This window comes from Podarcis erhardii (genome assembly GCF_964252035.2).
Source record: "Podarcis erhardii genome assembly, chromosome: 2".
NCBI classification, from domain to species: Eukaryota; Metazoa; Chordata; class Lepidosauria; order Squamata; family Lacertidae; genus Podarcis; species Podarcis erhardii.
The window spans coordinates 22,089,401-22,116,466 of NC_138498.1; the positions used below are offsets into that span (position 1 = coordinate 22,089,401).

General features: G+C 48.2%; 1 protein-coding gene across 1 annotated transcript; it reads left to right on the forward strand.

Annotated features, from left to right (window-relative positions):
• The first annotated feature begins 317 nt into the window (after positions 1-317).
• On the forward strand, positions 318-26,845 carry DHH (desert hedgehog signaling molecule). Its single transcript, XM_081849850.1, has 3 exons — positions 318-629; positions 21,224-21,485; positions 24,605-26,845. Exons 1-3 carry the CDS (start codon positions 321-323, stop codon positions 25,270-25,272), a joined length of 1,239 nt encoding a protein of 412 aa, XP_081705976.1. The 5' UTR covers positions 318-320; the 3' UTR covers positions 25,273-26,845.
• Positions 26,846-27,066: the final 221 nt, after the last annotated feature.

Here is a 27,066-nt window from a genome sequence, read left to right on the forward strand (position 1 = left end):
CGGGAGTGGGAGCCGGGCTGCCCTCGGAAGGTGCTGCCCGGCTGGGATGGCCGGCTTGGCACGGGGAGGAGCCAGGCTTTCCTATGGGCACTGGTGGGTGGCACTGCATGAGTTAGAAGAGAAGATCCACGTGCTGGCGCAGGCTCTGGTTGGCACCAGCGGTGGGCAGCTGCATGTGTGGGCTGGTGCCAAGGCATCCCAAGGCAGCCTTGCCGTGGTGGTGATGATGCCCTCCTTGCTGGACATCGTGGACTGACGGGAGAGAGTGGAGAGCTTGGGGGAAAAGAGGGCCAGGCAGCCCTGCGGGCACCTGGCTTGCCATGGCCTGGCACCGCCTTGCCATCTTGCTTGGGCTTTGCTTGGCCAGCTGCCTTTGGCGCCCCGCTCGGGTCTGCGGCCCAGGCAGGGGCCCGGTGGGGCGCAAGCAGTCTAGCCGCAAGAACCTGACCCCGCTGCAGTACAAGCAGTTTGTCCCCAACGTGGCGGAGCAGACCCTGGGCGCCAGCGGGAAGGCAGAGGGCAAAATCGGACGCCGCTCGGAGCGCTTCAAGGACCTGGTGCCCAATTACAACCCGGACATCATCTTCAAGGACGAAGAGAACACAGGGGCAGACCGGCTGATGACTGAGGTGGGTGCTGCTGGTTGGTTGGGCAAAGGTGGAGCCCAGATCTCTGAGGGCCTTTGACACATCCAGGGCTTAATTTGACGCAGGTCTCGGCCTAATATATTTGAAGCAATAACAAAATAAAAGCACAGTGTCTGTAAGTATATGCTGACCACCTTTCCACTCTCTACTAACTAGAATAAGACATCACATCACATCACTAATAACACATCACTGCGATATCCACATTAGAGGATATGACTTCTCATCAGGTTTCATTATCTCTTTCTACGAGTGTTAACCACTGGTCTCCCCCATAATTCCCATGTAGGAATTGAAGCTGGGCTTAAGCTCAAATAATCAAACACCAGTAGCTACCTGTAGACTAGCCTTTTTCCTAGGTAACCTCTAGTTTTAAGATAAACTAGTTCTGCTGTTCTCTGTTTCATCCAGAGAGCGAGCGAGAGAGAGATTTTCCTGCTGGGCAGAGGCAGGTCTGAGTTGTAACCTGCTGTTTTCAGACTACACTACTTGGTTCAGAGGGGATCCTCAACAAACTTAATTCTTTTGTGCCACCTCTAGAAACTTGGGCTTTGGGACCTTGAAAGGAGAGTGACAGAGCCCATAGGAGCAGGTGGCATTTGCTAACTCACTGTGTCTGGGATCAATTGCTAGCTATGAACGTTCACTAGGGAGTTAGTTATTCTTCTTGGGCAATCCTATCTCTGGGAGATTCACCTGCCTCTACTTCCTCAGGCAGGTTTATAGCACTTGGCTAATCTGAAATCTCGCTTATCCACTAGTGAAGGAAGAAGAGGAGGACCTAATGCTATCTGTCTCCTCAGCTGTGAATGGTCTCCCCTTCATTCTTTTCGCCCTTTGGCAGTATCTGAGGAAATAACCTTTGAGGCATTCAGATATCAAGCCAGAGATACATTATCACCCTCTGGACTTAGTGCACACCCATAAAACCAACAGCAGCCAGACTGAACTCTTGGTTTTTAGATGGCTTTTTCCCCATTTTATACCCTGCTGTAAACAACATTCACATGTGTTGCAGAGTATGAGAGAGACTCAGGAGATAAGTCTCAGTGTTGTGTCTGAAAGCGCTCCGAGGGCTTTTCTTCACACAAGAGAGATGTTCCCTTAAATGCAGATAACTTTTGTGAACACCGTATTCCATGACATCTGAAATGCGTGGTCTTTAATCTGCAGTACGGAAAACCATCTTATCTCAAGACGTTTGCTACACTTTGCAAGGAATGACAGAATAGCCCAAGGTGGTGTTGTTGGTATTAATTATTACTAATAGCCGCAGCAACTTTTTCATTTCTTAACACACACAGGCTATCCTTTTCTCAGGGTACTTTATAGTTGAAGTTAAGTTTTTAATTCTGCATCTTAACTGCCATCATTTTAAAAAAAATTTGTGCTGGAAAAGTCTGTGATCTTGAGGCACCTTGAATGATTTTAAATTGAAAAGGGGGCAGGGGGTAAAATGTATAAATTAATTTCAGTGTAGGAAAGAAAATATGGGCTGCACATGTTTTCTCCATGGAGACTGAGGAATGCATGAAAGAGTCATTCAGTGGTAGATTGATCAAGCGGTGGGGAAGTTAAACTTGAGTGTGTTTAAATCAGGGCATAATACTGAGTGCCTTCTCTATTTCCAGGACCTCATACAGTCCCTGAAACTGGCACAGAGTAGGTACAAAACTGCTTCCAGCTCCTGCTTTAAGTTTCCTGGGATTCAGATGAATCAGTATTGGGTAGTGTGAGTGATAAACCACTGAGACAGGCTGAGAAAAGGAGAGCCTTTTCTTCTTTCTTTCTTTCTTTTTTGCAAACCTCCCATTTCAGGCAAAACGCAACTTTCAGAGAGTCTGGTCAATTTCTAACTAGGAAAAAAACAACAACCCTGGAGCCGTCTCTCCAATTTCCTAATTGTTTAATATGCCCTGACCTTTGCTTTTGTTTTCTCCCTTGGACATTTCCAACTCCCTCCTCATTGTTTTCCTCTTTGGTTTCCTGATGTCCTTGCAATAAAATAATCCAAACTCATCTCCGCATGTTAACCCGCAAAATCCAGATCAGATAGGTGACGCAACACACAAAGGACATAAGCAAACAGGAGCTGTAAAGTACATAACTAAAAAACTGGATTGTATCCAATGGATTGTACCCAGAGTTGACCCATAGATAGACCCATGAACCTAGTCATGTCCCATCAGTAGCCAATAGGTAGATTGGGCATTGGACAAATGCATGAAGAACAGGACTATCCGTTGAGAGCAATCTTAGAGAACCTCCATGTTAAGAGGCAGTCAAGAGTTAAGGGGCAGTTAAGTGGCCTTTGGATATCCACTGCCAGAGAGCCAGATCAGAAGAGCATTACAGTGGTACCTTAGTTCTCAAACTTCATCCGTTCTGGAAGTCCGTTCCAAAACCAAAGCGATCCAAAACCAAGGTGCGCTTTCCCATAGAAAGTAATGCAAAACAGGTTAATCCGTTTCAGACTTTTAAAAACAACCCCTAAAACAGAAATTTAACATGAATTTTACTATCTAACGAGACCGTTGTTTCATAAAATGAAAGCAATAATCAATGTACTATACTATAAAATAAACAAGACAGTATTGTAGATGATGAAAATTAAAATTAATATTTTTTCTTACCTCCACTGATGATAGTCATTGTATAGATGGGGGCTTTTATCGATTTCTGCAGTCACACAACCAGTCCGTAGCTGAACTGGGGTCCACACAGTCACAAAAACAAATTAACTGAAAAAGCCTCCAAAACAAAAATGCAAAATAAACAGCAAAAACAAAAGCACCAATTACAATGGTACCTTTTTGATGTTTGGGAACCAAAGCATTTGAGAACCAAGGTACCACTGTACTGTCTTTGTGCCTACCTTGTGTAATTTTCTTTGGCTATTTTGAAAAGCAAGCCAGAAGGCATTTTAGTCTAATCCACCAAGACTCTTTGTATATCCTTAGGGGGAAATACTTGTTAAGAGAAGCCACACTGGTAATCTGGTTCTAGTTAGTCTTCGAGCGTTAATGACAATGAAATCTATTGCTCCTGTCTACTCAGCTGTGCTCTGGAAAGTTCAGAAGTGTACACAATAATATTCTCTTTCACTCTGATCCTAGAGGACGTCTTAAATTGGAAAAGTAGAGGTCTGTCTCTTTGCATTTGTGTGAGGTCTCACCAACATCTGAAGTTTCCTTTGGGTCACAGTGAAAACCTTTCTCGTTCCCAGTTCTAACATATAATCCTGCAAATGTGAACAAGGAAGACCTCCTGAAGTTTTGCACCTTGTCTGATTTAGGCAGGACAGACCTGCAGAACCTGCTGCCTTTGAAGCCAAATGCAACATGCCAATTGGTGCCACAGTTTTTTGCTGCCTGCCTCGGACTCCAAAGTCTCTGAGTGATGTTTGTGCCTTGAGTATTTGACAGTCCACAGTATGCAGCTGGTGAGCTGCATTTGACTCGGTCCAAAGATGTGCAAATTTGTTGTTGTTGTTGCTTAGTCATTTAGTCGTGTCCGACTCTTCATGACCCTATGGACCAGAGCACGCCAGGCACTCCTGTCTTCCACTGCCTCCCGCAGTTTGGTCAAACTCATGCTGGTAGCTTCGAGAACACTGTCCAACCATCTCATCCTCTGCCGTCCCCTTCTCCTTGTGCCCTCCATCTTTCCCAACATCAGGGTCTTTTCCAGGGAGTCTTCTCTTCTCATGAGGTGGCCAATGTACTGGAGCCTCAGCTTCACGATCTGTCCTTCCAGTGAGCACTCAGGGCTGATTTCCTTAAGAATGGAGAGGTTTGATTTTCTTGCAGTCCATGGGACTCTCAAGAGTCTCCTCCTGCACCATAATTCAAAAGCATCAATTCTTCGGCGATCAGCCTTCTTTATGGTCCAGCTCTCACTTCCATACATCACTACTGGGAAAACCATAGCTTTAACTATACGGACCTTTGTTGGCAAGGTGATGTCTCTGCATTTTAAGATGCTCTCTAGGTTTGTCATTGCTTTTCTCCCAAGAAGCAGGCGTCTTTTAATTGGTATATAACTTGTTTGACCCAATAGCTTGGAGAGCTGTGAATGGAATTGCTTTTGTTTTCATGTTTTCAGAACTATATTCCTAGTTAAATGCCTCCACCTTAAATTGAGCATACAAAGAAAAGACAGAGCTTCAAATGGAAGATTGGGGCAGAGGGATAGAAATGGTGGGGATTGAAATATATATATATACGTTTTCAAGTTAGGATGGGTGTTTTCTACATCAGTGTAGCCTAAGAAATAGGGAACTTGGGAACAGGGCAGTTGTGTGCTGCAAATTCCTGGGCTAAAGGGTGCTACTGTTAAGGCACAATTGCGCAGTACCATTTCACCAGCAGACATAACCTGGCAGAAACATCGTGTCTGCATCCTGCAGCTGTAAAATGCATACCGTTCCCCGTACTATTTCCCTGCAAAGGTCCTATTTATTGTCTATCAATTTTGTCAGGGCATTGGCGGAGGGAGGGGAGAATGGGACAATGACATTTCGCCTTTTTGTGAACAGAAAGCTGACTTCATTCCAGTTTCCTGCTGCTGAGTCACAACATGCCATCCGAAGGCAGGGTGGGTGAGGGTTGGCAGCCGGCATTTAGCGTTTAATAGCTATGGGGGTGTTGAGAGAACAAAGGGAAGAATTGCAGGAAGGTTGGCCGGATCCTCTGGGGCACTGAGGACTGCCCTAAATGGAGACAGGAAGCTGGACAGCGTGGGCTTTGGCTCCATTGCAAATATTCCAGAGGGCGCTTCCATTATGGAGGTATTTTGTTCATGCTCAGGAGCTGACGGTCATATCTGGGGTTAACCAGGTCAGATCGGACAGAGATCCCGGTTTGTTTGGGCCTTCTGAAAATATTGCATTTCTTGTCTCACTGACCCAAGTTGTCAGTAGCTCTCAGCTCTTTGAGAGCTTCTGTCCCATGGTTGCCTGCTGCAATCTGGATGGGGGGAGGTCACTCAGGGGAATCCTGGCCATGCTGCCTGGGGTTGACATAGTTCAGTAACACCTAGAGCAGGGGTAGGCAACCGAAGGCCCAGGGGCCAGACGCGGCCCAATCGCCTTCTAAATCCGGCCCGTGGACAGTCCGGGAATCAGCATGTTTTTACATGAGTAGAATGTGTCCTTTTCTTTAAAATGCATCTCTGGGTTATTTGTGGGGCATAGGAATTCATTCATTATTTTTTTTTTTTTCAAAATATAGTCTGGCCCATTTCCCCCCCTCCAAAAAAAATATAGTCTGGCCCACCACATGGTCTGAGGGATAGTGGACCAGCCCATGGCTGAAAAAGGTTGCTAACCCCTGACTTAGAGGGTGTTCGGGCATTGAGGAGGGCTAGAGGGCATCACGATTCCTTTCTGATGTGATACATTGATGGTTTTACAGTCGGGACATAAAGCAAGGATCATTGATGATATATATATATATCAGACATGTCCAGTGCGTCGATTGTGATTGATGGCTAGATCCTGCGATGAATTCTGGTTGATCACTTCCCACCCTCCGCTGGAGACGTTGGGAGGGGTTGTTTTGTTTTTAATTTTTATTGGAATTTTATTTACAACATAACACAACCCCACCCCCACCCCCAGTACACAAATCTACCCTCATTAAACGTGAACATAACATACAACAATACAAACAACCAAATAAAATACTTCCTTTATCCTGCATCTGGCCACCTTATTTACTTCTTATAAACTGTTCCCTTTATGAATAATTATTAAGATTTTTCGAATTGTAACTTAAATATCCACAAAGTCTCCTGCAGACATTAATCAAAACAAGTCCAGGTATGTATACCTGGGAGGGGCTGTTTTGCCGCTGTGTATCACAGTCAACCTCAAGTTGGACATGCCTGAGATATATAAATCTATAGCAGGGGAGGGAAACTTCAGACCCAGGGACCAGATGCGTCTCCCCCCTGCCTTTGTTTCTGCTCCATGGGACTCTCCTCATACCCTATCCCCAGCCACGGACCCTCGCCTCAGGCTCCACCCACCCAGCTCAGTTTTGCACCCCTTCTTGAGTGTTTATGTCTGGCTGGAATGTGTCCCTGAAGTCTAATACAGTGGTGCCCCGCAAGACGAATGCCTCGCAAGACGTAAAACCCGCTAGACTAAAGGGTTTTCCGTTTTGGAGGTGCTTCGCAAAACGAATTTCCTATGGGCTTGCTTCGCAAGACGAAAATGTCTTGCGAGTTCCTGCGGGGTTTTTTCCCCTGCCCCCTTTTTTCTAAGCCGCTAAGCCGCTTAACAGCTGATCTGCTAAGCCGCTAAGCCGCTTATCAGCTGATCCGCTAAGCCGCTAATAGCGCTAATCCGCTAATGGGCTTGCTTCGCAAGACGAAAAAACCGCAAGACAAAGAGACTCGCGGAACGGATTCTTTTCGTCTTGCGAGGCACCACTGTAGTGCATTTTGTTTCCCGGGATAGAGGACAGCGAAGGGTGTTTGCATCACAGAATCTTTGAATTGTAGAGACCCCAGGGGTCACCTAAATCCAACGCAGAAATCTCAGCTAAAGCATCCGTGGCCGTCCAACCTCTGCTTAAAAACCCCCAAGGAAGGAGAGCCCACAACGTCCCAAGGGAGACCATTCCACTGCTGAACAGCTCTTCCTGTCAGAAACTTCTTCCTGGTGTTCAGCCGGAATCTCCTGTCTTGTGATTTGAAGCCATTGGTTTGAGTTCTACCCTCCAGAACAGGAGAAAATGAGCTTGTTCCATCTTGCACGAGAGCCAGTGTGGTGTAGTGGTTAAGAGTGGTAGATTTGTAATCTGGTGAACCGGGTTCGATTCCCCGCTCCTCCACAGGCAGCTGCTGGGTGACCTGGGGCCAGTCACACTTCTCTGAAGTCTCTCAGCCTCACTCACCTCACAGAGTGTTTGTTGTGGGGGAGGAAGGAAAAGGAGACTGTTAGCCGCTTTGAGACTCCTGAAGGGGAGGGATAAAGCGGGATATCAAATCCAAACTCTTCTTCTTCTTCTTGCATGTGACAGCCCTTGAGACATTTGAGACAGGCTGCACTCAGGCTCCTCTATTCCAGGCTAAACATACCCAGCTCCTTCAAGCGTTCCTCATAAGGCTTGGCTTCTAGAGCCTCGTGGAAAATGCTCTCCTGTACAAAAGGTACTTTTTACATTCCTTACTCTTTTTTCTCTGACCTCTGCTTCCTCCCCTCAACATATGGCCCCTGAGAGATTACCCAGCGAAGATTGTGGCCCTCAGGCTGAAAAAAAGACTCCCTGGCCCTGTGTTATAACCTTACCACCAGTGGTATGGAGACATGCTGTCACTTGCCAGAGCAAAGTTCCAATAAATGCATTATAATTTAAAAAAAAAAAAAAAATTGCTCCAATAAATAGGGACAGTGGCAAATTAAGGAAATGGTAGCAGAACCAATCTGGGGAAGAGGCAAAGCAGATTTGCAACTCTGAAACCCTCCTTCTTGATGACTTAAGAAGAGGATCAATTTTTAATCTGTTTGTACTATCCCTGGCTTCAATAATTTGATGCCAGTGAACAACCGCAAAGAAAACAACTCTACCAAACATGCAAGTGAGTCTGCAGCCTCATGTTGAGACTTCCAGCCTTGCCCTTGTGATAGGAAAATAATTTCAAGGCTACTTCAAACTGCTACTTACATGGGTATTTTTTTTTGTAAAAGGAGTTTCTCTTTTCACCTAGACTTGTGCTGGCTCTCATGCTTTCAAACCTGCTTCTTAAAACAAAACAAATTCCTTCCAGTGAGTGCTTGAGGGCCCTGCTCTTGCCACTTACCATCTGGCCTGGGGCGGGGCCTGACAGGCCTCATAAGGACTGCGTGCTGCTTGCTGCCTGCTGCCCAGGAGGACTCCCCTGAGTGAGTGCTTGAGGGCCCTGCTCTTGCCACTTACCATCTGGCCTGGGGCGGGGCCTGAAGCCTCACAAGGACTGCGTGCTGCTTGCTGCCTGCTGCCCAGGAGGACTCCCCTGAGTGAGTGCTTGAGGGCCCTGCTCTTGCCACCTACCATCTGGCCTGGGGCGGGGCCTGAAGCCTCACAGGGACTGCGTGCTGCTTGCTGCCTGCTGCCCAGGAGGACTCCCCTGAGTGAGTGCTTGAGGGCCCTGCTCTTGCCACCTACCATCTGGCCTGGGGCGGGGCCTGAAGCCTCACAGGGACTGCGTGCTGCTTGCTGCCTGCTGCCCAGGAGGACTCCCCTGAGTGAGTGCTTGAGGGCCCTGCTCTTGCCACTTACCATCTGGCCTGGGGCGGGGCCTGACAGGCCTCATAAGGACTGCGTGCTGCTTGCTGCCTGCTGCCCAGGAGGACTCCCCTGAGTGAGTGCTTGAGGGCCCTGCTCTTGCCACCTACCATCTGGCCTGGGGCGGGGCCTGAAGCCTCACAGGGACTGCGTGCTGCTTGCTGCCTGCTGCCCAGGAGGACTCCCCTGAGTGAGTGCTTGAGGGCCCTGCTCTTGCCACTTACCATCTGGCCTGGGGCGGGGCCTGACAGGCCTCATAAGGACTGCGTGCTGCTTGCTGCCTGCTGCCCAGGAGGACTCCCCTGAGTGAGTGCATGAGGGCCCTGCTCTTGCCACTTACCATCTGGCCTGGGGCGGGGCCTGACAGGCCTCATAAGGACTGCGTGCTGCTTGCTGCCTGCTGCCCAGGAGGACTCCCCTGAGTGAGTGCTTGAGGGCCCTGCTCTTGCCACTTACCATCTGGCCTGGGGCGGGGCCTGAAGCCTCACAAGGACTGCGTGCTGCTTGCTGCCTGCTGCCCAGGAGGACTCCCCTGAGTGAGTGCTTGAGGGCCCTGCTCTTGCCACTTACCATCTGGCCTGGGGCGGGGCCTGACAGGCCTCATAAGGACTGCGTGCTGCTTGCTGCCTGCTGCCCAGGAGGACTCCCCTGAGTGAGTGCCTGAGGGCCCTGCTCCTTCCTGCCACTTACCACCTGGCCCAGGGCGGGGCCTGACAGGCCTCACTAGGACAGTGTTACTGCAGGAGGGGCACAGAGTGTTTTTAAAATGTTTTTAAAAAAATTCTTTTGGATTTTTTGTATGTGGGGGGTGGGGGTGGGATGGAAGGTTGGTTGGGTTTGGGGAATTATTTTTTTATTTTGATGTTCTTGTAATTTTTACTTTTTTTGTTTGTATTGTTTTATTGGTTTTGTTTGTTTGTATAAGTTGTTATTTTGTTCTTAGGGGGAGGGGTCAGGGCTGCCGGGGAGTGGGCCCCAGCCCACAAAATGGCTGGGGCATGTTCCACAGGGGGGAATGCACTGGGACAACCGATCTCAGTGATCACGGGTAGGAGGAGGAGTTACGCTAAGACCAGACCATGTCATTACAGAGGAGGCAGGTTTAGTCGTTGTCTGAGGACTATTCCTGCCTCCGGGTCTGGTCCTGACCGGATGGATACTAGAATCAGCAAGGGATACCCACATGACCTGAAAGTGTTGCTGTGCAATGCCAGGTCAATGATTCATAAGACCACTGCCATCCACGACCTGATTGTGGATGGAGGATTTGACCTGGCATGTGTGACAGAGACCTGGTTGGATGAAGCAGATGGGCCTGTCCTTGCCGCTGCTTGCCCACCAGGTTTCTCTTACGCACAGCAACCCAGGTCATGTGGGCGGGGAGGGGGGGTTGCAGTGATTTTTAGGAAGTCATTAGTCTGCACCAGGCGTCCTATTGGGAAGACCCAGTTTTCTGAGTGCATGTTCTGGAAGTTGGGCAATAGGGGCAGTACAGGATTCCTATTGGTGTACCGACCTCCCCGCTGCACCAAGGATTCCCTGCCCGAGCTGCTTCAGGTCGTGGCGGATATGCTCCTGGAGACACCTAGCTTGGTTGTCCTGGGGGATTTTAACATCCATGCCGACACGACCTTACAAGGGGCCGCTCGGGACTTCGTGGAAAGCATGGCCTCCATGGGGCTGTCCCTGAATAAGTCTGGCCCAACTCATAGCCACGGACATGCCTTAGACTTGGTGTTTACCTCTACGGATGCTGGTGATCTGACATTAACTAAAAGCGAAACAAAAGAAGTGCCATGGTCAGATCACTTCCTGGTGCAACTGGACTTCTCCGCAACCCTTCCCCTCCGCAGGGAGGTGGGACCGATTCGGATGGTCCGCCCCCGCCACTTAATGGATCCAATTGGCTTCCAGAGAGTGGTAGGGGATGCTTTATCCCAAGCTGATGGCCTTTCAGCTGATTCCCTGGTGGCCCGCTGGAATGCGGAGTTAACCAGGGCTATGATCTCCTGCAATGCTTTTGCAAAGTTTTTTGCAGATAAAATCGCTCAGATTCAGAAGGAGGTAGACTCCACCGTGGGAGCAGGGCCAGGGCGGGAGAGTGCTAGAGTTCTGTCTGGTCCTGTTACATGGGATCAATTCCAATCTGTTACCTCCGAGGATGTGGACAGGCTGCTTGGACGAGTGAAACCGACCACCTGTCTCTTTGATCCTTGCCCATCCTGGCTGATAAAAGCGAGCCGGGAAGGGCTGGGCGATGGGATCTGCGGGGTGGTGAATGCTTCCCTCTGTGAGGGAGCCTTCCCAGACCCGCTGAAAGAGGCGGTCATTAAACCGCTTCTTAAAAAAACATCTTTAGACCCGGCCAATTTGGCCAACTATCGCCCAGTCTCAAATCTGCCATTCTTGGGCAAGGTGATTGAGCGGGTGGTTGCTGAACAACTCCAAGCACGCCTGGAGGAAACGGACCATTTGGATCCCTTCCAATCGGGATTCAGGCCTCACCATGGGACTGAAACTGCCTTGGTCGCGCTGGTTGATGATCTCCGGCGGGCTAGGGACAAAGGTGAGAGCTGTTTCCTAGTTCTGCTGGATCTCTCAGCGGCCTTTGACACCATCGACCATAACATCCTTCTGGACCGTCTAGAGGGGCTGGGAGCTGGGGGCACTGTTATACAGTGGTTCCGCTCCTTCCTCCTGGGCCGTGTCCAGAAGGTGGTGGTGGGGGGGTGAGTGTTCAGACCCCTGGGCTCTCACTTGTGGGGTGCCTCAGGGTTCTGTCCTCTCCCCCATGCTTTTTAATATCTATATAAAGCCGCTGGGAGAGATCATCAGGGGGTTTGGACTGGGTGTTCATCAGTATGCAGATGACACCCAGCTCTACCTCTCCTTTAAATCAGAACCAGTGAAGGCGGTGAAGGTCCTGTGTGAGTGCCTGGAGGCGGTTGGAGGTTGGATGGCGGCTAACAGATTGAGGTTGAATCCTGACAAGACAGAAGTACTGTTTTTGGGGGACAGGAGGCGGGCAGGTGTGGAGGATTCCCTGGTCCTGAATGGGGTAACTGTGCCCCTGAAGGACCAGGTGCGCAGCCTGGGAGTCATTTTGGACTCACAGCTGTCCATGGAGGCGCAGATTAACTCTGTGTCCAGGGCAGCTGTCTACCAGCTCCACCTGGTACGCAGGCTAAGACCCTACCTCCCCGCGGACTGTCTCGCCAGAGTGGTGCATGCTCTAGTTATCTCACGCTTGGACTACTGCAATGCGCTCTACGTGGGGCTACCTTTGAAGGTGACCCGGAAACTGCAATTAATCCAGAATGCGGCAGCTAGACTGGTGACTGGGAGTGGCCGCCGGGACCACATAACACCGGTTCTGAGAGATCTGCATTGGCTCCCAGTACGTTTCCGAGCACAATTCAAAGTGTTGGTGCTGACCTTTAAAGCCCTAAACGGCCTCGGTCCTGTATACCTGAAGGAGCGTCTCCACCCCCATCGTTCAGCCCGGACACTGAGATCTAGCGCCGAGGGCCTTCTGGCGGTTCCCTCATTGCGAGAAGTGAGGCTACAGGGAACCAGACAGAGGGCCTTCTCGGTAGTGGCGCCCGCCCTGTGGAACGCCCTCCCATCAGATGTCAAAGAGATAAAGAATTACCTGACGTTCAGAAGACATCTTAAGGCAGCCCTGTTCAGGGATGTTTTTAATATGTAATGCTGTATTGTCTTTAATACTGATTGGGAGCCGCCCAGAGTGGCTGGGGAAACTCAGCCAGATGGGCGGGGTATAAATAATAAATTATTATTATTATTATTATTATTCCAGTAGCACCTTAAAGACCAACTAAGTCAGTTCTTGGTATGAGCTTTCGTGTGCATGCACACTTCTTCAGATACACAGCATGCACACGAAAGCTCATACCAAGAACTGACTTAGTTGGTCTTTAAGGTGCTACTGGAAGGAATTTGTTTTGTTTTGACTATGGCAGACCAACACGGCTACCTATCTGTAACTGCTTCTTAAAAGTGAGAGATTAGATGTGTGGAACCATTTAAAATCCCCTCTCCAGGCCTACCTTTGATGCTTACTCAATTATGTCGTATTCAGGGGAGTCAGGTCATCCTAAAGCAATTGGGGGGGGGGATCTCAATGAAGAAAAGATCACCAAGACAAGTAAAAGTTACAGGAAGAGAGCTTTCTGTGCTGTCGATATTCCATTTTAGGACCCTGTCCTGAACCTTTAGCTTCTTCTCTGTGTATGTTGATCTCTAAGTCTGTGAACCACCCTGAGACCCCTGGGTATAGGGCGGTATATAAATTCTATCAATCAATCAATCAATCCATTTAAAAATTGCTTTTATTTTCAGGAATGTAGAACCATTTCCTGACATGTTTGCGGAAATTGTCTCTACTTTACACTATTTTGGGAAATGAATGCAAAAAGCACAGAGATGTCTTAACAAGCACTCCACAATTGTGTTTTTAATTATAGTGGTATCTCGGGTTAAGAACTTAATTCATTTTGGAGGTCCGTTCTTAACCCCGAAACTTTTCTTAACCTGGGGTACCACTTTAGCTAATGGCTCCTCCTGCTGCCGCTGCGCCGCCATTTCTGTTCTCATCCTGAAGCAAAGTTCTTAACCCGAGGTATTATTTCTGGGTTAGCGAAGTCTGTAACCTGAAGCGTCTGTAACCTGAAGCGTCTGTAACCTGAAGCGTCTGTAACCCGAGATACCACTGTATATTACAATCCTTAATTATTACATTCGGGTTTATTGAACTAAGTCAGGGGCAGACCCACTGAAATGGGTGAGTTATGCCCATTAATTTTAAGGGTCCTATTCTTATTGGGCGAAAGCCCCTTCTGCTCTGTACATTGAAAGCAGTCTCATACCACCTCAAACAGTCAACGTTCCTCCCGCAAAAATTCTGGGAACTGTAGTTTGTTAAAGGTGCCGAGAGTTGCTAGGAAACTCCTATTCATTTCCCAGAGTAGTTTTACACTCAATCCCTTTTCCTAGGGGACTCTGAGAAGCGTAGGTTTGTTCAGGCAATAGTGTTCTCGGCACTCTTAACAAACTTACAGTGCCCAGGACTCTTTGATGGAAGTCATTACTATTTAAAGTGGCATGTTGGTGCTTTAAATTTAGGTAAAAGGTAAAGGACCCCTGGATGGTTAAGTCCTGTCAAAGGTGACTATGGGGTGGCGGCGCTCATCTTGCTTTCAGGCCAAGGGAGCCGGCGTTTGTCCACAGACAACTTTCCGGGTTACGTGGCCAGCATGGCTGAACTGCTTCTGGCGCAATGGGACACTGTGACAGAAACCAAAACGCACGGAAATGCTGTTTACCTTCCCGCCAGAGTGGTACCTATTTATCTACTTGCACTGGCGTGCTTTCGAACTGCTGGGTTGGCAGGAGCTGAGACAGAGCAACAGGAGCTCACCCCATCACGAGGATTTGAACCATGGTCCTTCTGATCGGCAAGCCCAAGAGGCTCAGCGGTTTAGACCACAGTGCCACAGGGTGAAGCCTTAGTTGGATTCAGCTCATGATGCACATGGATTTAGTTTTTTGTAGTTCCCTCAGGCTTCCCACCACCAAGTGTCTGGCTTCCCAGAGCTGCGTGAATGGCTTGCATAAGGGAATCATAGAATTGTAAAGTTGGAAGAAATCCCTAGGGTCATTCAGTCCCAGTCCTCTGCAATGCAGGAATCTTTTACCCAACATGGGATTCGAACCCATGACCCAGAGTTTTAAGAGTCTCATGCTCTTCCAACTGAGCTGTTGTATATCCAGACCTTCATTGGCTCCCAGTATGTTTCCGAGCACAATTCAAAGTGTTGGTGCTGACCTTTAAAGCCCTAAACGGCCTCGGTCCTGTATACCTGAAGTAGCGTCTCCACCTCCATCGTTCTGCCCAGACACTGAGGTCCAGTGCCGAGGGCCATCTGGCGGTTCCCTCCCTGCGAGAAGTGAGGTTACAGAGAACCAGGCAAAGGGCCTCCTCGGTGGTGGCGCCCACCCTGTGGAACGCCCTCCCACCAGATGTCAAATAAACAACTATCTGACGACTTTTAGAAGACATCTGAAGGCAGCCCTGTTTAGGGAAGTTTTTAATTTTTGATGCATTATTGTATTTTAATATTGTGTTGGAAGCCGCCCAGAGTGGCTGGGGAAACCCAGCCAGATGGGCGGTGTATAAATAATAAATTATTAGTAGTAGTAGTATTATTTATCCCTTGTTACGTGGATTCTGTTTGGGTTGAGATCCTGAAAACAGATTTAAAAGCCGGCTAATAGATTTTGGGGCTGAACCTTCTGTGATTTGCCTTTGTCTGTAAAATGTACAAGAGGGCCGGTGTCTCCGATAGCCTCCAGCGATCAAGCCAGCTTGGAAAATTTTTGGCTGGGGAACGAGTCTGTTCCGTGATGAGGCCCATGAATGTGAGTGGGCAAGGAGACGATTTTTTTTTTTATCAAATGGCCTTCCAGCAAGTCTCCAAGCTTCGTAGTTCCTTGCAGCTCACAGTCAGCAGAGACAAACCAGCCGCTTGGTCTGGACGCCTTCTGCTCTGTTCGCTGGGTGCTGAAGGAACCCCAGTGGGAGTAGCAGGGGGAGGATTGGTCAACCCGGCAAGGTCCCATCTATGACACATCCTACGGTGCCCTTCCCCCCCCCCCCCCCCGCTGCACTGACACCAGCGCAGGGAGTGTGGAGCAGCTGAAAGAGTCCTTTGTGGCAAAGTTGATGATTTTGCTGTTATTACCCGAGGAGCTTGAATTCTCGCTGCGTTGAGTAATTCTGGGCCTGGAAAACAGCTATTGTCCTCCGGCCCAGGAGCCGATGGAAAGTGTCGCACATTCCTGTTTGGGCTTCGAGCGTGCTCCTTTCACTATAGATAAGGCTTATATTTCCCTTTCATTAAATGCCATCTCTCTCTTTTCTGCACCACCCTACTAGAACGGTGCTCACATCTCCATCGCCTGGCTCTTTCTAAGAAGAGATTGTGCCGTTTGGCCAGACGTTTACCTTGTCTGTGTGTGGAAGAAATCGGTTTGCCAGCCATGGGGGTGGGGGGGCAGAGAGCTTATGGGGCAGAGGCAGTGAGCTAGCTGCATACAATCTACCCGTCGGTTGCCTTGAAGAGGAGTTAAAATTTCTGGCTGGCACAGCTTTTATCATCTTCCCATAGAGCTTTATCTGGCTTTCAAACCTTTGTTTCAAATTGTTGTAATTTTGCATCATGAGAAAATCAGGGAGTTGCATTTTTAACACCTTCCTTCCTTCCTTCCTTCCTTCCTTCCTTCCTTCCTTCCTTCCTTCCTTCCTTCCTTCCTTCTTTTTTCATCTGAGCCTTATAGTCTAACAACAACAACAACAACAACAATAATTTTTATTATTTGCACCCAGCACATCTGACTGGGTTTCCCAGCCACTCTGCTCTGTTCGCTGGGTGCTGAAGGAACCCCAGTGGGAGTAGCAGGGGGAGGATTGGTCAACCCGGCAAGGTCCCATCTATGACACATTATAATAAAACATTACACTTTAAAAAGCTTCCCATTGCACATTAAAAAGCTTCTAGCCTGTTATAGGGCTATTCCTGCTGTAACTGCATCTTAATGCTGATCACAGAATCTCTATATGAACAAGTTATTTTATACGTCGCCAAACTGCACCGCAAAAATTATCCTCATATAAGCAGATTTGGCTATTGTTTTAAGTCACAGGAATTGTGTGTGCATACGCATGTGTGTAACTGCATCGCATGCAACCGATGAAACCGTTCATTCATTTAATTGTATGCTGCTTTTCTGTGCGCACAAAAAATCAGGTTCAAAGTGGCTTGCAACAAAGAAACAGGGACCTATTTCAAGGAAACGCTACGAAAGCAATCTCGTAATCATAGCAAAACAGTTGTGAATATAATAACATACCAAAAAACTATATTCTGATACCATAAATATAACAAGATTATTTAAACAACATAATGCAATAGGAAAAATAACAAAGGAGCTTCGCTGTTTCACCTGAGAAACTCCCCTCCCCGAAAGTTGCTCACAGTCCCTCTCCTGCGGCACTTTCTTATAAGGCTTCCAAGGGCAAAGGGTGGGTTAGCTGGCAACACTCCTCCCATGATTTTGGGGCTGAATTTATGGCAGTGTGATGACAAACCTAGACAGCATCTTAAAAAGCAGAGAAATCGCCAACAAAGGTCCGTATAGTCAAAGCTATGGTTTTCCCAGTAGTGATGTATGGAAGTGAGAGCTGGACCATAAAGAAGGCTGATCGCTGAAGAATTGATGCTTTTGAATTATGATGCTGGAGGAGACTCTTGAGAGTCCCATGGACTGCAAGAAGATCAAACCGATCCATTCTTAAGGAAATCAGTCCTGAGTGCTCACTGGAAGAACAGATCCTGAAGCTGAGGCTCCAATACTTTGGCCACCTCATGAGAAGAGAAGACTCCCTGGAAAAGACCCTGATGTTAGGAAAGATGGAGGGCACAAGGAGAAGGGAACAACAGAGGACAAGATGGTTGGACAGTGTTGTTGAAGCTACCAGCATGAGTTTGACCAAACTGCAGGAGGCAGTGGAAGACAGGGGTGCCTGGCATTCTCTGGTCCATGGGGTCACGAGGAGTGGGACACGACTAAACAACAACAACGACCAGTTCCACCCCACTGAGCTGCGAGCATAGGGCACTGCAAGAGTGTGACCTAGTGAATTGAACAGAACGGAAAGTGAGAGGCCCGGGGGGGGGGGGGAGGCAGCACAATTTTGGCCTTGCTTCTGAAATTTGAAAGACCAAAGTCTGCCCCTGGTTGCATGATGAGCTGTGAATGGCACATGGCCCTTCTGCGCATGATGCAGAGGGGAAACCCAGGAGTGCAAAACAAGTGTGCACAGAACAGGAAGCCACAGTCAGCCACAGCACCCTCACAAGTGCTTCTTGTGTGTATTCCCCCCCCCCCCCATGAAGATATGTACCTAAGATGTTTCTAGTATGCACACACTGGTCATTTTATAAACAATGTATGAAATTTGAGGTAGGAAAATAATTTGAAGTAGAAATGGTATGCAGTTGAAAAAGAAAATTAAGAAAGCAGGGGAGCGAGGGGGAGGGAAGTCGTGGGATTCAGAGAATCCCATTTTATGGAGTTGATATTGCTTTTATGTATATTTTTCTCTGTTTGTGGTTGTTGTGGTGGCGGTTGCTGTTTGTTTTCTATTTTTTTTTTTTGTTGAAAATTTAATAAAAGTATTGTGTGTGTGTGCGCACGCGCAAAATATAACTTGTAAAATAGCCCATAAGTGTTTTATACCTGTAAAATATTTAGGGCTGTATATTAGGGTTGCCATATTTCAAAGAATAAGAACTAGGACACCCCAAAAGCTATTGAGTTTTTGTTGTTGTTGTTTTTTTAGACAAACCCCCCCCCCAAGTTATTGAGCTGCTTCTTTTTTTCTTTTGGAAAAAATGTGAAATTTTGGTTGATCCAAAGCACCACCTTTCAGAAATCTCCGCCCCACTGGACGTCAATTCCACCTTTGAAATCCCAGTAATGTCCAGGAAAATCCAGATGTGTAGCAGCCCTACTGTATGTACTTGGCAATGGGAGGAGAGGGGAGAGACCTGGCAGAACAGTCACTTTAAAAATCTGAATTCTGTGTCCTACATTTTCAAAAGCGGCAAGGCCAACCATAAATTATGCAGATTTGCATCTGGTTACACATTTAGCTCCATTCCAGTTTTGCAGATCACGGGTTAGTGGTACTTCAGCATCGCCCTCCTGGAAACTGCGATCTTTTTATTTTATTTTTACAGTTCACCTTCTGCCTTTGTTTTGACGATTCACTGATTTTAGAGTTCTTGTTGTTGTTGTTCGTGTTGTCTTTTAAATGCAATTAATAGTTGGGGCTCTTGCAGCTCTACAAATTCTACGATCCTGTGACCTCCGCTTCCACTCTCCTGCTGTGCTGCCAACACAAAATCCATAAAATGGAAGGCTCAATCCATTTCCACTCAAAGGAAAAATGGACAAGTGCTTTTCCACTTCCACTTCCATCACCCTGACCCTCCCCTCCCTCCCAAACTGGGAATATTGGCACTGGTTGTTCCTGTTTCATCAAGGCTACACCCTGTCCGTGATACGATGATAGCACTCTGTTTGCACTGGTAGCACAAATGAAAGCGATAAAAAGGTTCTTGTTTTTGTTCCAATCCCTTGGAAAACTTAACTGTTATGGCTTCACCTTAGGAACTGAGATAGGCGCTCACGCATTGTCCTTGTGTGACACAACTTATCTCCACGCATTTCCATTTTTTCTAGTCCCAGCAGGGGGCGCTGTAATAACTGGACCAAGGATGTGGTTGGAACTACAGGGGATGCCTGTGGTTCTGTCATCGCAGGAGATAACTCTGCAAAGTGATGGCGAGAAAATGGATGCAATCTTCCAGATATCTTTTCTCTCCCAGTTCCCAGAAGCTGCCTCTTCTTCTTCTTCTTCTTCTTCTTCTTCTTCTTCTTCTTCTTCTTCTTCTTCTCTGGCGATCACTCGTAGCCGAGTAAGATTGTCTTCCATAAACACAGTTTTAGCAGTGAGTCCGTAAGTGACTGTGGAGGCCAATTCTGGATCCACACGTCCTTCCACAGTGGGGACATTGGTTTCCAGGCGGGAGTTGATCACAGTGAGGGTTTGCCAAGCGTGCCCTCCTCTTAGCACATTTCTCCCTTTCGTCCTGAGCTTGAGTGTCTTCAAAGCCCATGACACCCTTGGTCAAGGCTGTTCTCCAACTGGAGCGCTCGCAGGCCAGTGTTTCCAAGTTGTCGGTGTTTATCCTACATTATTTAGATTTGCCTTGAGAGCGTCTTTAAACCTCTTTTGTTGTCCACCAGCATTACGCTTTCCATTTTTAAGTTCGGAATAGAGTAGTTGCTTTGGAAGACGATAATCAGGCATCTGCACAACACAACCAGTCCAACGAAGTTGATGTTGAAGAATCATTTCTTCAACACTGGTGATCTTTGCTTCTTCCAGTACCCTGGCATTAGTTTGCCTGTCTTCCCAAGCGATGTGTAAAAAAATTTGGCGACACCATTGATGGAATCTTTCGAGGAGTTGGAGATGGCGTTTATCATCACCACGCTGGTCTCTTGCGGCAAAAGCAATAGTCTTTCGGCAGCTTTATTAAAGGCATTTAAAAAAAACACATGTTTATGGTATGAACTTCATGCATCCAACAAAGATGATTCTACTCCATGAAAGCCATGTTAGTTTTTAAGATGCCTCAAGCGTCTTAGGGATTTCATTTGAAACAGGCTGTTAAAGAGCAAGGTCCTGGTTCAATTTAGGCCTACAGGGGGAGCTGCTGGAAGTAGTGGCCGGAGGAACAAAGAAAAGCAAGCAGGATTTTGCTCAGGTCCCAAAATTTCTATATCTGCCCACTCTTCACCCTGCACAGACTAAAGCAGGTTAATTAAAAACCAGAGAGCAAATCAGAATGTGTTTTTCTCAGGGCAGCTAGTAACAAACAACTGCTTTTTCCACATGGCTGCTCCAGGAAGGAGGTAGGCTAATCTCAAAGAGTTAATGGTTAATTCTCAGTGGCCAGGATCCAGCCCACTGGCTCCCTCACCCCCTGCTTTAAAAAGCTTGCTTTCCTAGGTTGTTTTTATAAACTGACCTCGCAGCAATCGGAGGGTGGAGGGGAAAGTGTATTAAAGCTGCTTAGAAAATATTTCCGAGAAAATAAACAAATGCTTTCAGAGCAGAATTGTGTTTGTTCTAAAGCAAAACCTTATTGGGCTCCTGAAAACTTTCTGCAATTGCATTTTTGATTGCAAGGTGCTTTTCTGATTATTTTGCTCACCTTCTTGTCAGATACGGCATTAGATAATTAGATTTAGCAGAGAAAAGGCTTGAAAGGTGAGAAGGCAGCTATTCCGGAACTGGTACCTTCTTGCCTTCCTTAGTTATTTTGATTTCCAACTGCAAAAGCTTGTTGCAGCTAACAGCTTCCAGCTATCATGCGCTCCTCCTTCAGAGGGTGGATCTACACACAAGGAAAAACAACAGTGCTATAAATAAGTCATAAATTAAATGTTATAACCAAAGGAAAAAAACTCTATTTAAAATTGCATAGAAAAGTTTTTTGCTCCACAGCGCCACCTGGTGTTGCGTATTCATAACGCATATAAAATGCTGTTTTTGACTGATGTCCAGAGTCTCTCCCTTAGAGCATTTTCCCCGCCCATGTACAAAGCATGAATGTTCAGTGTTCCCTCCACCTCTACTTCCTGCAGCGTTGCAAGGACCGAGTGAACGCCTTGGCCATTGCGGTGATGAACATGTGGCCGGGAACGAGGCTGCGAGTGACGGAGGGCTGGGACGAAGACGGACACCACCTGCCCAACTCCTTGCACTACGAAGGCCGGGCGCTGGACATCACAACATCCGACCGCGACAGGGAGAAATATGGCATGCTGGCCCGCTTAGCAGTGGAGGCTGGTTTCGACTGGGTTTACTATGAGTCCAAGGCGCACATTCACGTGTCTGTGAGAGCAGGTAAACAGGAGGAAGGAGCTCAAGTTGGGGTTCCCAGTTCTGGAAAAAGGGTGGCGGAGGAGCAGTGGCGTAGTGGGGGGGGTGCAGGGGGGGCCGACCGCACCAGGCGCAACATCTGGGGGGGGCGCACTCGCACTCGCAGCTCTCTGCCCCTACTAAAATCCACGGGTTAGGGGGCGCAAATTACTTGCCTTGCCCTGGGTGCTGACAACCCACGCTACGCCACTGCGGAGGAGGGATCCTATTAGTGAGATTTGCACAAGAGGCCATGAATGTGAGGGTTATGGGATGCATCTCCCATTTTGGGAAAGGGCAGGTATCACATGCACTGTTTAAGGAACGGGAGCAAGACCAAACTTTAGGACATTTTTGCTACCTATAGTGTGTGTGTTTTTTTGTTTTAAAAATTTGTCGTATTTTTCGCTCCATAAGATGCACCAGACCATGAGGCGCATCTAGTTTTGGGAGGAGGAAAACAAGAAAAAAATTATTCTAAATCCCAGAAGCCAGAACAGCAAGAGGGATCTGGCTTCTGGGATACCGTGTGGCTGTTCTGGCTTCTGGGATAACTGCGCCAAGCCTCTTCAGGGCAGAGGGATGAAGGCTCCCCCTGCCCGAAGAGGCTGCGCACGGCTAAGGACAGGCGCGTCGCTAAAGGGGCGCTGCACAGTTCTCCCTCTCTGAGAGGGAGAACTGCGCAGCGCCCCTTCAGTGAAGCTGGAGAAGGAACAGAAGGAGACCCTTCTGTTCCTCCTCCGGCTTTGCTGGACAGGCGCCCCTTCAGCAAAGTCGGAGGAGGAACAGAAGGGGGCTCCGTTCCTCCTCCCGCTTTGCTGAACGAGTGCTACGCAGCTCTACCTTTCTTCGCAGCACCATTCGCTCCATAAGACGCACTCACATTTCCCCTTACTTTTCAGGAGGAAAAAGGTGCGTCTTATGGAGCAAAAAAAACGGTATTTACAGTGGTACCTCTGGTTGTGAATGGGATCCGTTCCAGAGGCCCGTTCACAACATGAAAAGAGCACAACCCGCAGCGGCGTGTCTGCGCATGCGCGGGTTGCGATTTGGTCTTCTGTGCATGCGCATAACATCATTTTGCGCTTGTGCGCATGCGCGAGCGGCGAAACCCCGAAGTAACCCTTTCTGGTACTTCCGGGTCGCCGCAGGACGTAACCTGAAAAAACATATCATGAAGCAAAACATGAGGTATGACTGCATTTGGTTTTTCAACTTAAAATATATAAAACATAATCATAAAGACAAGATTCCAAGGAATCTCCTGGACTTCCATCCTCCGCTTTGTGGGTCCTAATCAATTCCTCCCGCATCTTTTATGATAATCCAAACCGTTTACCTCTTCCATTATGTTCAGAATTCAGCCTTAAACTACAAGTGATATTCCAATCCTACTAACGATTTTAACTCTTTCCAATGGTCTTTAAAATGAGTTATAAATTTCCCCCATTCCTTGTAAAAAAAAAATGGTCTTCCTGATTTCTGACTCTTCCGGTCATTTTAGCCATTTCAGCATAGTCCATTAACTTTATCTGTCATTCTTCTCTGGTAGGAACTTTGTCTTCTTTCCATCTCTGGGCCAGTAACATCCGTGCGTGATTATGTACGTGGTTGCATACATAAATAGTCTTTTCTGCTCCTTTGGGTTTTCGGCACCTAGAACTCCAAAAGGAAGGCTTCAGGCTTTTTAACAAAGAAGGCTTCAGGCTTTTTAATTAAGTACTTAACCAGAGGTACCACTGTAATAATAATAATAATAATAATAATAATAATAATAATAATAATAATAATAAAATTTCCTGCAACGTCATTCATGCTGCCCACTTCACAAGCTTCCAAGCTGTCCGATGGTAGGGCTGGCCTTGAACCGGAGACAGAACTCCTTGCATTCCATGTATGGTCAATAAATGCCACAGGAGCATACCTTCCAACATTTCTCCGATGAAAACAGGGACTTTTTATTCAACAACAACCATAATTTTATTATTTATTCCCCGCCCATTTGAGTGGGTTGCCCCAGCCACTCTGGGTGGCTCCCAACATATATAAAATCACAATAAAACTATACAGGGCTGCCTTCAGATGTCTTCTAAAGGCTGTATAGTTGCTGATCTCCTTGGCTCGGGGGGTTGCATAATTCCATACCCTCCAACATTCCTCCAATGAAAATAGGGACGTCCTAAGGAAAAGCAGGATGGCTTCTGTACATGTGGGTCTGTCCCTGGAAAATAGGGACTCTTGAAGGGTCTGACGGAACCAGGGGGACACTTCCCTTCCCATCTGCAGCTAGAGAAGGGGCTGTGAGACAAAAGGCCGGGAACCCAATGCCACAGCACTTCTAATGACATCTCTACCCGCATCATTCAGCCCGGACACTGAGGTTCAGCTCCGAGGGCCTTCTGGCGGTTTCCTCACTGCAAGAAGTGAGGTTACAGGGAACCAGGCAGAGGGCCTTCTTGGTGGCGGTGCCCACCCTGTGGAACGCCTTCCCATCAGATGCCAAGGAAATAAACAACTATCTGACTTTTAGAAAACACCTGAAGGCAGGCCTGTTTAGGGAAGTTTTAAATGTTTGATGTTTTATCACATCATTATTATTATTATTATTATTATTATTAATTTTTATTTATACCCTCCCCTTCCCAGTTCAAAAACCGGGCTCAGGGCAGCTAGCAACAAATTTAAAACACTTTAAAACACTTAATTATAAAAGCAGCATAAAATACAGTATAAAAACATGAATAATAATAAAATTCAAAAATCAATTAGATAATTCCCAGGACTAGCTGGCTGAATTGGTCCTACTTGGGCCAGCGAGGAGGCCAGGGGAGAATTAGCTGTGGGGTCTCAGAGCAGGTGATCTTCATAAAAGGGGAGGGGGAGGGAAGAGAAGGGGAGGGAAATAAAAGATCAGGCTGAATTCAAATTGAAGGCCAGGCGGAATAGCTATTACTATTATTATTATTACTATTATTACTATTACTATTACTATTATTATTATTATTATTATTATTCTGTTGGGAGCCACCCAGAGTGGCTGGGGAAACCCAGCCAAATGGGTGGGGTATAAATAAGTTATTTATTATCTCCTTCTGCTCCCTTAGATAACTCCATGGCTATCCGTGCTGGGGGCTGTTTTCCTGGCGATGCAGCGGTGACCTTGTGGAACGGCGAGAAGAGAGGCCTCTCGGATCTCCGGCGGGGCGACTACGTGCTCAGCGTCGATCAGAGTGGGCAGGTGACCCCCAGCGAGGTTTTGCTGTTTCTCGACCGGGACCAGCACCGGCGGACCACCTTCGTGGCTATTGAGACAGACGGCCCCGTCCGCCGGCTCCTCCTCACGCCCTCGCACCTCGTGTTTGCCGCACGGGACCCGGCCAGCAACACGGCGGACTTCTCTCCGGTGTTTGCCAGCCGGGTTCGCGTGGGGGACTCTGTGCTGGTGCACCGGGTGGGCGGGCGCCAGCTGCACCCCGCTCGGGTGGTCCGTGTGTGGCGGCAAGAGGGCGTCGGGGTGTACGCCCCTTTGACTTCGCACGGCACCATTTTGGTGAACGGGGTGCTGGCTTCATGCTACGCCGTCCTCGAAAGCCACCATTGGGCCCATCGGGTATTCGCCCCGCTGAGGTTGGCTCACCGCCTCCTCTCGCTGCTGCCTCTCGCAGCCGAAGCCAGGAACTGCAGCGCCCAGGAGATGGGCATGCATTGGTATTCACAGCTCCTCTACCGGCTGGCATGGGGCGCGCTGGGCCAGGACACTCTTCACCCATAGAGAGAATCCAGCCTGCTGTGCAGATTTAAGCTCATCAAGCCATAAGACAAAGGATAAGGAGTTTGGACTCCAGCTTGGCCCCGTGCCTTATTGGCCATGATTCCTTAGATCAGTAGTTTTCAACTGGGGTGCCGTGGCACCCTGGGGTGCCTTGAACGATGGCCAGGGGTGCTGTGGGCAACACTGACCTCTGTCCCTCTTTCCTTCCCTCCCTCCTCTGATGTCCTCTTGTGTCTCTGCCTCCCAAAGGCCTGCACAGCTGTTTGTTGCTGCAGCAGCCCTGACTACAAGCACCTCAGGCGAGTGGTGTCTCTGGGGCTGGCCAGGGGGTACTTCCCAGGCCTCTGTGGGGCAGTGTGAGGAGGCACCTCTCTTTGGGGTGGGGAGGGGGGTAGCTCAGCGACCAAGGGCAGTGGCGGCAGCTGCCCAGAGGACGTTCCAGGAGACGGGAGAGGAGAGAAGGCTGAGGGAACACTCCACGAGGGGTGACTTAACTTGGGCTCCTGAGCCCCACAGAGGTGCCGCAAGAAGAATGTAGTCGCTCAGGGGAGCCGTGGACCCAAAAAGGTTGAAAACCTCTGCCTCAGATGATGCCTCCTGAAACCACTTGCAGCGAAAGAGAGGGAAAGGGTTTGTCGGCAGCGTAGGATTTGGAATGCCCGACTTGAATGCGCCTGTCGTGGGCTGCATTCAGAAGGCCCTGGGCTTTACCCAGACGCGTCTGTGGAACTTGCAAACATCGAAAGGCACTATCCGTCCCTCCTCCTAAATTTAGCACAAAGCCAGCAAGCCCCACTGTCTGGTTTTTAGTGGGTGGGGTTGATTTCCCTCGTACCAGATGGTTGTCCCGATCTCTGCTTGACATGAGCATAAAACGAGATGTTGCTCTTCAGCCGCTCCACAAAGATGAGTGGGGCCAGGGTGGGGGGAGGCACAAACGAGAGATCTCATGCCAAGGAGGTGTGGGAGAATGACTTGGGTCTGTGCCCTTGCCCCCTCTCTCCCCCCCCACCTCCAGAGGTGCACTGCAGTATTCAGAAGACATACAAAATAACTGAGGGGGTTCCATTGGCTGCCCCTAATTCTAGAGGTGCGTCCGCAATGATGTAGTCTTCAGACAGGGTGAGACAATTAGCCCGAGGGTTAATTTTGTGGGTGCTTTGAAACTTGGCGTGCACAGGGTCACTTTAACCTGGCATCCTTGACTTAACCTAAGTCACAACACTGGATTCAATGGGAAGAGAGGTGGAGGGGTTCAAGATGGAAGACTCCAGTTTCTCACAGAGAAAGGGCTGTCTTCTTATTCTGTAGGCTGGGGCTACTAGCTGGTTCTGTGACGATGGGGAGCCACGGCCCCCTCATTCCCTTCCTTTCTCTGCCTCCTGGACCTCATGCAAAGCTCACCCCCCCACCTCACCCCCTCTCTGTGCATTTGTGGTGTGAGGGCCAATCTTAACACTTAACGGCTGAAACTTTAAAGTCCATTCCTTCACACTTATGAAGCATGTTGTAACCCTTAGCTGCCACTTCAGAGTTTTTATTTTTATATTTATAAAGTAGTAATTTAAGTGTGGTCTGTTGCCACCTCTTGTCTCGTGATGCGTATTAATTTGACGTTTTGTCAGGAAGAGAATTGCAAACGGTGGGGTTATTTTTGTAAGCTGTGTTTTAACGTCTCCTTCCCCCACCCCCTTTTTTTACGGTAGTATTTTTATGTGTGTTTTACTAAAGATAATTCCTCTGACTCCTCTCACAATATAATTTTTTTTTTGGGGGGGGGGAGAGCTCCTGGCT

Excerpts from the sequence above, each read along its gene's own strand:
- DHH (XM_081849850.1), top strand. The coding sequence starts at position 321 with ATGGCCTGGCACCGCCTTGCCATCTTGCTTGGGCTTTGCTTGGCCAGC. Across the intron at positions 630-21,223 it reads CAGACCGGCTGATGACTGAG|CGTTGCAAGGACCGAGTGAA; the intron begins GTGGGTGCTGCT and ends TACTTCCTGCAG. Across the intron at positions 21,486-24,604 it reads TCACGTGTCTGTGAGAGCAG|ATAACTCCATGGCTATCCGT; the intron begins GTAAACAGGAGG and ends CTGCTCCCTTAG.